At 35.9% G+C, this 10,487-nt stretch overlaps 1 protein-coding gene across 2 annotated transcripts in view; it reads left to right on the forward strand.

Annotated features, from left to right (window-relative positions):
* The window catches only part of Akt (AKT serine/threonine protein kinase), a 34,894-nt gene extending 25,297 nt beyond the window's left edge, over positions 1-9,597 (forward strand). For both annotated transcript variants that reach the window (XM_022083025.2, XM_087353911.1), the window contains 8 exons: positions 1,261-1,495; positions 1,872-2,061; positions 3,006-3,203; positions 3,562-3,753; positions 4,124-4,252; positions 4,739-4,876; positions 5,105-5,269; positions 5,787-9,597. In XM_022083025.2, the coding sequence (XP_021938717.1) occupies positions 1,261-1,495; positions 1,872-2,061; positions 3,006-3,203; positions 3,562-3,753; positions 4,124-4,252; positions 4,739-4,876; positions 5,105-5,269; positions 5,787-6,035 (1,496 nt within the window). In that variant the 3' untranslated portion in view covers positions 6,036-9,597. The remainder of the gene's footprint in view (positions 1-1,260; positions 1,496-1,871; positions 2,062-3,005; positions 3,204-3,561; positions 3,754-4,123; positions 4,253-4,738; positions 4,877-5,104; positions 5,270-5,786) is intronic.
* The last annotated feature ends 890 nt before the right edge of the window (positions 9,598-10,487 follow it).

Here is a 10,487-nt window from a genome sequence, read left to right on the forward strand (position 1 = left end):
TCCCCTCACTGTCTGGAATTCGCGACTCTGCGTTGCCAAATTTCTGTCTGGTCAATACACGCTCAGTACTTCTGCTGCCAACTGTCTCCACTTGTCCCCAGCCCTCCGAACAGCCTCTGGTCGCAATGGGCTCTGGGGTTTATCCTCAGGTACGCTCCCGCTTTCAGTCCGTCTGTCTCTTTCGCATTTGGAACGCACCGACCAGCCAGCTGGCTTCCCTCTTCTAACTGTTGTTTCTTCTCTGCCCTGAATACTGACTCCGCCCCTTTGTGTGTCTGATGTCCTATTTATTTTTTGTGTTTCTATAATATCCTACCCTTTCTTATGTATGTCATTATCCTGTTTTGTCTGTATTCTGAATTATGCAGAATATGCTTTCCTACATTATGTTTTATCCTGTCTGTCCTGTGCTGTCAATTCTGTCTTCTGGAATAACATATATTAAAATAGATTGCTGCTTTGTACCCTTCTCAAATGTCCATATACCATCCTTTTTTTTCTGTGTGTTTCCCCCATCTGTTCTCTGATTTTATTATATTCACCCTATAATATCCAGTATTTTCTTATTTATATCATTCTCTCTGTTCTTGTGGTTAAGCTGTTTATCATTTTATTTCTTTCATCCTTTTTAAGCCCCCGTCCACCCTTCACAAATCGTTATATTTCATCTTATTTATTCTGTGTATTTTCTCATATCTATTCTGTGTTCTCATCTGTCAGAGTTATTTTATTCTGCCCTTATTTATGTAGTTTTATCCTGTTCTGTGCATTTTATTATAAGTCTTATAGTCTGTCTAGATCTTATTTTTTATCTAATCTATTTTTTCCTTTTATCAGTTTATCCTAAAAAATTTATCTTTTTACATAAGGTAACATTTAAAAAATATACAGTGATTGCTTCCTTATCGTCCCCACATCACAGTTCATAAATATTCTCATATATTTCCTCCAGTAGTCTCACACTGTAATAGATATGAACATTGTTTCTTAGTTTGTCTTCATCTTTGAAGATGGAGTCTCTGAAATGTTGGTAGCTACCTGCTAGCCCACATGATGTTACAACCCAGAAGACCAATATCAACATCTCCATTGTGAGAACCTCTGTCTTATGTTCCTTAGGTTCAATGGCTGTATCGGCTACAGATGTTATGTAGCATAAAATCAGAATCAGCATAATTAAATAACTTGATGAGAGGAACTTGCCTCCGTCAAGGACAGCAATGGCTACAGCAATGCAGCCGTAATTACTAATTGTTTCAGGGGAACACATCAGGAACTGGCGCTCCCGCTACTTTGTGCTGCTTGATGATGGCTCGTTGATCGGCTTCAAGACGAAGCCAGAGCATAACCTGAGCGACCCACTCAACAACTTCACTGTGAAAGGCTGTCAGATCATGACTTCTGACCGCCCCAAACCCTATACATTTCTCATACGAGGTCTGCAGTGGACCACTGTCATCGAGCGAACATTTCACGTTGAATCAGACAAGGAGAGGTGCGGATTGATAGATATTCTTGAAACGTAGCCATACCTCAAAGGAGAGTGTACAGTAGCAGATATCGTTGAAAAGAAATATGAAGTTCTGAAAACAAAGTAAACTAAGCTAAACTTGTATTACACTGGCTTTACTAAATTTACATTCTGAAGAACATAAAAACTGACATCAGTGTATGATGTAAGATTTGGAGTTCTCACCGCAGGGAAGATTGTTAGTCTTGTTCTGGGTTGTGATGCCATGTGGACTCATAGGTAGATTCTGACATATGAAAATGGAGCCGTGCTTCTCTGAAACGTCGGTATCTACATATGAGTCCGCATGGCGTCACATCCCAGAAGAACGTGAGCATTTGGGTGTTTGATGTTTGTTTAGGGAGGACTGGGTTGTTGCAATTCGCTATGTGGCTGACCGATTGGCAGAGTCAGAAGATGTTGACATGGCATCTGCTGACCGCACAGGCCAGTGTAGTGATGGTTATGATGTGTCAACTATAGATGAACTGAGTGCGAAGTTTTCGGTGCAGGGCACGTCCAGTAGCAAATCATCTGGCAAGAAGAAAGTGGTATGTGTTTATCAAACATTAGATTAAACTATTTTTACATAGTGAAATATTTTGTTACTTGTAATCAGTTGAAGACATTAACAATTTACATACATAGGAATAATAATTACAAAATGAGTTTAAACATAGTAGGTTAGCTTATCAGTAATGCTTATGACTTTAATGATGTGTGTAGTGTTTTTCTCAGGCTTTCTGGCTGAATGACTGGACGGTAGTTCAAAATAGGTCATCTACTCCAAGGCTTATTCCTTTCTGGTTTACCATGTGTAGTCCTTTTCGTCAATTGATGCAGAATGCCAACAGTTTGAATGGAATTATAAAGTAACATCTTAACTGACCACATTTAAATAACAATAACATATAGTATTATTCCTGTGTTGTCAGCTCATCGCAATCTCCAACTGTCTTACAAGAACAGGAATGTTGTATTTGCAGTTGTAGCAGAGTATATTAAATGCCAAATTTGGTTTTCTTATGTATTTATAGTTGGTGTTGTTGTCAGTGTTAAAGCTTATGATCTGTAACTTTTGATAAGGTAATGTATCAAATGCACACTTAACACCATCTACATACTGGATGGTTTTAACAGAAAGGTGGTTTGAATTGTCCATCATCCAAATTTAAAAGCTGTTGAAAAAAAGAGTATTTGCTATATCTCCTGTACATACACCACATACAAATCACAATATATATTTTGAATAAAGGATCAGTTTTGAATGTTGATTGCTGTTGGCTCACATGTTGTCTGGTTCTACCATAATTTTTGGTAATTCACCCTGTTGTCCTTCTTTTACCCTTCATATCTCGTCTGTGACCGTGTTGAACCAAATAGGAAGTAACACACCTCTACACATTTATTATGTATTTTGTATGAGAATAAATTATGCAATAAGTTTAGTGTGTTGTGCATGAATCTTTTAAATCCTTTTCTTTCTGCATTCTAGACACTAGAGAACTTTGAATTCCTCAAGGTGCTAGGAAAGGGCACATTTGGCAAGGTAATATTGTGCCGCGAGAAGGCAACAGGCCACTTGTACGCCATCAAGATTCTCAAGAAAGAGGTCATCATTCAAAAAGACGAAGTTGCGCACACCCTCACCGAGAACAGGGTCCTGCGAACCACAAATCATCCTTTTCTTATAGTAAGTACTGACAAATACCAGTTATGGCTCATGAGGAAGAAGTTCTCAGCTTTGTAAATTGTTGCCTTTGAGAAATCTGCAAATGACATTGAAATCTCTCGGTACCATTTCAAAAGTCCTGGTTTACATCCAACATATAATTTTGGTCATTAGACAGCATTGATACAGAAGGAATTGAAATATGCTATATTGCTTAGCAACTTCATGTATCTTTATATATATATATATATATATATATATATATATATATATATATATATAGAAGTAGGCTGCAATTGTTTTATTGCAACATACATGTGTACGCACATACTTATATACAAAGTGAAATCTGTGCTTATGCTCATCTGTTTGTTTCCAGTCACTCAAGTACTCGTTCCAAACTGCAGATCGCCTGTGTTTTGTCATGGAGTATGTGAACGGAGGAGAACTGTTCTTCCATTTGTCGAGAGAACGTGTTTTTACTGAGGAAAGAACTCGGTTCTACGGTGCAGAGATCATTTCAGCGCTTGGATACCTCCATGAGGAAGGAATCATTTATAGAGACCTCAAGGTGAGGTTATGTTATTCAAAAATGATATGAGAATTGAAATGAAAGGCAAGTTGCAGACAGTCCTCATTTCTAAATGTTTTACTTGTGTCATTGCATGTTATTAGAATCTTTTGGAAGATTGGATTCAGCAGAGTTAGATTTGTTTAGAGTGATAGCATCGAAACACATGAATTTAGAAATGTGTGATTTAAATTTTTAATGTTTATGGAATAAAAAAATGCATGTTTTGTCCAGAAACCTAGTAGAACTAACTACTGAAGCAAAGCCCATGTTCAGAAGTTTATTAAGTAAATTGTGTATTTTCTGATGTAAGTGATCATTTTACTCTTACAAACAACATTTTGTAACATGTACTCTGTTTTATTGGCAGCTGGAAAATCTGCTTTTGGACAAGGATGGACACATCAAGATTGCAGACTTTGGACTCTGTAAGGAAGACATCACATATGGTAGAACCACCAAAACTTTCTGTGGGACTCCAGAGTACCTTGCCCCAGAAGTAAGTGATTGTGATGTTGGCCACTCTCATTTTCTGTTTTTTTCCCTTTAGAGTGCTGTGATTGTGGCCTTCTGCTTTGTAAGGGGGGGGGGGGGGGCAGTATGTTTCTCTCACCCCATCCGTGTAATGAACTCCAGAATAATTACTTTTTTTTAAGCAGCCCTTAGTAGACACTGATTTGACATGTTCAGTGTAAAGTGTTCTTATAGTTTTATCTAACTTTTGTTAACGTGTTACGATACGTTGTCTCTATCGCTCTGATAGCGTTATGCTCTTATGTTGCCTGTTACTGAATTTATAATGTAAAATGGTGTTATTGAAGAGTGGCATATTTTTAACTGACTTTAAACTAAAAATATATAAGTAAAGGGTGCAAAAATGGAGAAATTGCTGTATTCGGTTACATTACTCATATAATATTTCGTTGTAAATGAAATAATCACTGATGAGTAGGAAATAATTTGTTAATTTAAATATTGCTTGCAGGTTCTGGATGACAATGACTATGGACGAGCAGTGGACTGGTGGGGTATCGGTGTTGTGATGTATGAAATGATGTGTGGACGTCTGCCATTTTACAACCGGGATCATGATGTTCTGTTCCAGCTCATACTCATGGAGGAGGTAAGTAGATTAATTTCCAATTCCTATCATAGTGCCAACTTTCCATTGTATGTTCTTGGCTCTTCAGCAGAATGTAATTTGCTCCTCTGTAGAATGAAAGTCACTATAAAATTATTTAATCGAAGAACTTATTTAAGAATTCTATTTCAGATTTCAGAATTGCTTGGTGTGCTCACGCCAGACATGAATATTAATTCAAAGGATTTTTATGTTGACGCATTGTTACAGGTCAAGTTCCCACGCACAATCTCAAATGAAGCCAAGGATATGCTCGGGGGTTTACTGGTTAAGGACCCAAACAAAAGACTTGGAGGTGGACCAGATGATGCAAAAGAAATCATGGCACACCCGTTTTTTAGTTACATCAATTGGACTGACTTGCAGCAAAAGAAAGTGAGTATTTTATGGCTGTTATTTATCAGTTATGTTTTGGTTGAAGAATTTATTTCTGCATCAATATCAAAATTGGAATGTTGCAATGTAGATGAGTAGAGATGGATACATATAAACTTATTTAAGAAATTAATTTGTGTTCTGTTTGTTTATAATTTTGTATGCTTAATACACCTCAGAATTTTGCATGTAGTCTTGATTTTCTGTTAGTAGGAAGTTAATGAAATTGGATAATTCCAACAAAGAAACTGTAAATTAAATATTTTACATGTGAGTACATTAGAGGTTTTTATTCACGTTTTTGACTTCCAAGACTGGAGACTTTAAACTGAATTTGTTTTGTAACAATAATGGAAAATAATTGTAATTGTAACTATAATCCATCCTTTACTGAGTTTCAATTATATGTGTGCATGTTTATTTATTTATTTATTTATTCTGCGCTGTGTTGAGAGCCTTAGTTGTACTTGCACTGGTGTTTCAGTCATGCGTTTATGAATGTCTGTGCTGTTTTCAGATCCCACCGCCTTTTAAGCCTCAGGTGACTTCAGACACAGACACGCGGTATTTTGACTCAGAATTTACAGGTGAGTCTGTAGAACTGACACCTCCAGAAAACCCTGGGCCTCTCAACAGTATCGCAGAAGAGTTGGAACAACCATACTTCCAACAGTTCAGCTACCAGGATCTGGGTTCGACGCTCGGAAGCTCCGCTGCGATTAGTGCCAGTAGCAGCTCTCTTGCTCACAGTGCCACCATGCAGTGAATGTGTGAACAGTTTTGTGTGGTTGGCAGTATGGTGTGATTGTTTTAATGAGAGGCAAGCTTAAAAAATGTGATGAGTCCCATTTGTTAGCAATTTGCTTTGCTAAAACATTTTATAGAAGAGTTGCTTAATACACTTAGTTTTACATACAAACTGTGCAATGTGAATTCTATACCGGTGACTGCTGATTGAGAAACATTGGAGTGTCTCATAGATCATAATAATTTTAACAGAATCTGCTTTGCTGCATAATGGAACTATGCATCATTCTCAAACTATGGAGAAATGACAGGTGGCAAACATTTGATAATTATTATCTTGAAGGCCTAAGTGAAGCCGTTGTCTATTGTACATAAAATGTGAATAGTGTCAAGACTGCATTGTGTATGAAACAAGTGAATGGTGTTGAAGGTAGACTGAGAGTTTTGGTAGTTCATCTGGATGCAGCCAACTTCAGTCCCAACATTACTAGTACTGTTTTAATTTTATTTTATCTTCTGTTTTCTTTCTCCGGTGTCTGTGATCATTTATTTGCTTTTACAACATTTTTCAGAAGACTTTTGCCCATCCCACAGGAAGAAGTTCTTTCCAGTTTTGCCTGGTGAGACATTGCATCTTTGAGATAATTGTCACAGTAGTGTTTAATTTCTGTAGTAGTGGGTGTGTTATGTACCTGAAATTTAGCAAAGATTTCTTGTAAGACATATTTAAGTTGACAATTTATTGTTTCCTTCTCAATAACAACAGAATCCTAAGGGATGCAGGTATCCACCATATTAGTACAGCTAATACAAGTGAAGCAATTTTAAAGGCATCATAAGTTGTACACTGAATCAAGAGCCCCATCTATTCGTATCCAAAATTGTGAACATTTTATTTCTGTAGTACTGTGATTATTCATAAATATTTTCCTGGTAGCATGGAACTCAAAGTTTCATCACTACAGCCACAAAAAATGCCGCTGAATTACGACTTGAGCCCTAGAAAGTAAGCGTTCAAGTTGTCACTGTGCTTAAGCACTATGTCATGAGGGCATGTAGGAGAGTGGAAGTACCCCCTACCCTCCGAAGGAAATAGCATCAAGTATCCATTGGATAAGGGGCTGGGTGGGACAAGAATCAACCCCCTTTGTTAGTCACTCTACTAATAAAGTTATCCTGACTTGTATTTATAGAGTCAAAACAAAATTTTGTTCTCCCACTGAAATGATGGTTATGTGTCCTAGAAGTTGAAGAGACGTGTGTTCGTATAGATTCATATTGTAATAATTCTTCCACTTTGCATTTGAGCATAAATGTGTCATTTCCAGGAAATGAGTACAAGAAATTCATTTTGCTATGGGTGTAATACTGTTGGCATGAGATTTATTTTAGCCAGATTCTCTCATGTCACACTAATACAAACTAAATTGGTACTTTTCTAAAATTGTAATTCTTTCTGCCAGTTCCTGAAATATAATTGATGTTTGTGTGATTGTTTCTTTATGCCATGAATCCTTTTATTTCATTTGACAAAAAAATGGGATAATAACACATATTAGAGCGTAGAATATTTATTAGAGATCTGTATGTTAGAAGTTTTATTTCGGAAGACATTTGAAAATGTCATATTCATTTGCTTACGAATATGCACCAAAGAAATCCCATTTCTGTTGCCTAAATTCATATTGTCCTTAAATTGAATTATTTGATTGTTAATTCAGGAATGAAAATGTAACATAAAATTTAGAATTTCATTTGACATTCCTTTTATCAACACTTAATAATATGACAAGAAATATTTACTGTATTGAATTTTATGAGTACCTTTCTCTAAAGCTTTATTGGGCTTTTGAATCTGGGCTATTGTCAAACAATAGTTGGCAGGTTGTGAGAAACTGAACAGTGCAAGAGTAAATAACTCCATTAGAGCATAGTTATTCTTCAGAGGCTGACAGTCACTCGGCTAGTCGAGAAACTCCCCACTTTCTGTGGGCTCAGATGTTTATTATTGTGTTCATAAGAACCTGTAAGATTAGTGAGGTAAAACCAGAAATCTTATATATGCTTTGAAGTAATATAGAAACTGATCATTTTATTTCAACCAGAAGCATTATTTTGGCTTTAATTTCAGTTGTCCCAGTTAACATGGAACCTGCCATGACGACATGCTGCAGTCGCAGTAAGCAAACTACTGGGAAGTGATTTAGTCACAATGCAGAGCATACTTGTCACATGCTAATAGGTGGGTTCCAAGTTATGTGGGACACCGTCATTCCTCATATGAGTTCTACTTCACATTTGGCGTAACTGTCTTCAAGGAGTCGTCAAATTTTTACATGTGTCCATATTTGTGAATTTTTGTTATTTATGCATTTCAGAAATAATGTATTGAATTATGGATGTCATGTGTAACGTATGCTTGTCATCTGGGTAGAACACTAGGGGAGCACATTAAGGAATATACTTTAAACATAATGATGAGAACATGTCCCATACATCTTTGACATTATGCAATACATATTTTTGTAATTGTAACTGAAATGCAGATGCTGCATAAGTAAAGATTTTTTTTAATGTTTCTGCTGTGAAAAAGTTTATGGAATTCTTAGAACTGACTGTGAAATATGAAGTACTTTTTTATGTTTATGAGGTAACCAGTGGATGAAGCTGTGGTATTCTCTTAGCATATTTAGAATTCTGAGTTTCCTTACATAAAAGGATTTTTTAGACAAAAATTGTGAGTAATTTTAAGAGATATTTAAAGAAATGTTTCTTTTGAGAATGTGTAATGAAATCATAATTTTAAGAAAATTTATTTGTTTTTACTGTGAATAGTTTATAAAGAAATGGATAAATTGGTTGAACTGTGTAACACTAAGAGATGAGGCATGCTGTTGTCATTTCTAATGAGGTTCAAAAACAACTTGTTACGTCTGTGACTGTCTGAAAGTCGAGCTTGTTGTGCCGTCTACAATTCTCTTATTAAATATTCTAGTGCCAGTGATTATGACTACAATTTTACAGTTTAATATGGTTCTCTTGGACTTGTGAAAAATCAAACTAACAGCATATCACTATGTTTTCCTCTGCATGATTTTATGGTCACTACAGATTGCCTTAAACATTTCCAAATTTTATTTATTGCTACATATTAGAAGTTGTTTTGCATTATGACAAATACAGTATCAGTTTTATTATTAGCAAGAATACATCGAGAACACCGTGGAGTATTGACTGTGTTGGTTGTCTAAAAGCAAGGTTAATCTTTTGGAAATATTCCCCCCCTTGATTTTTTTCCTTCTTATTTTCTTGTCTATTCCTTATCACGTTATCGGTTTGTGTTTTACAGCATTGTGTAGGATGCAATGTATACAAACAATATTGGATTAATGGTTCCTGAAACATTATGTAACACCTGTTTGTAAAGTACGTAGTATAAGGCAGGGTTGAGTTCTTTCAATCAATCTGAGATGTATAAATGATTTAGACCTTCCTTTCTAAGTATTGTAAAACTGTGTGCCTGTGCTATTTTTCTTAGTTAGCTTTACCTGGCTAATAATATATAGTAGGGATTACAAGTTGCTTGTCTCATGTGTTTCATTTCACAAGACTTTGTATCCATAGTGCAGCGACCTTAGACAATCTGCAGCATCATTGTATGGATCAGCCTTCTACTGCTGTTAGTATTCTCTGAAATGTCTTTAGTGGGATCACACATTTTTCAGAATATTCCATATAAACTTACACATTTTCTCCACTTTTGATATGTTAATTTTAGAATGCTGGTAGAGGGAAATGTGTGAGAATTTTTTACGCGTGACTGTCATGTAAAATATTGCTTCTTTTTTTGTCAAAAATTCTCACAGTGCAGATTATGTTCATATTATTGCAGTTGTGTTGAGTGAGATGCAAGATACCAGTTCTTCTCGTGTGTTTATTTAGTGAACAAACCATACTGACATGTATTAATATTATATGGCTTTTTCAGAAACAATTGCATGTGTCGTAAGAGGGCATCACATCTTAATAGTTGTGAGCATTTGTGAAGTATGCTTTGATATTATTTAGCCTAATGTCAGAAATAATTATAATGAATCATGCTATACTTTTCTGAGGCTGAAAATGGCTGCATAGGAGATAGGTATCATTTATCACGGTATAAACATTCTTGCTGTATCATGTGTTAGTACTCTCTCGCAGTGTTATAATACACTTTACCGATGGCAGTAAAGCGCTGGATTTCCGGACAGGAACTAAGAATGTATACTGTAATGGATAAATGACAGGAATATTTTTTTTATACTTATATGCTATCAGCAGTTCCAGTGTGGTAGAGGGTGAAAGAAAAGTATTAACTACAGATGTACAGCTTCAAAGATGAATTAAAACTGAGGTGGACCGGAGGTAGGAATTATGTAAGGTGAAAATAAAAATATTTTTTTCCCCTCACAAATTGAGAAAAGAGCAGTTT

The sequence above is a fragment of the Zootermopsis nevadensis genome, unplaced genomic scaffold (genome assembly GCF_977971745.1).
Source record: "Zootermopsis nevadensis isolate Lab colony 2312 unplaced genomic scaffold, Znev_1.0 Znev_ptg000022l, whole genome shotgun sequence".
Classification (NCBI taxonomy): domain Eukaryota; kingdom Metazoa; phylum Arthropoda; class Insecta; order Blattodea; family Termopsidae; genus Zootermopsis; species Zootermopsis nevadensis.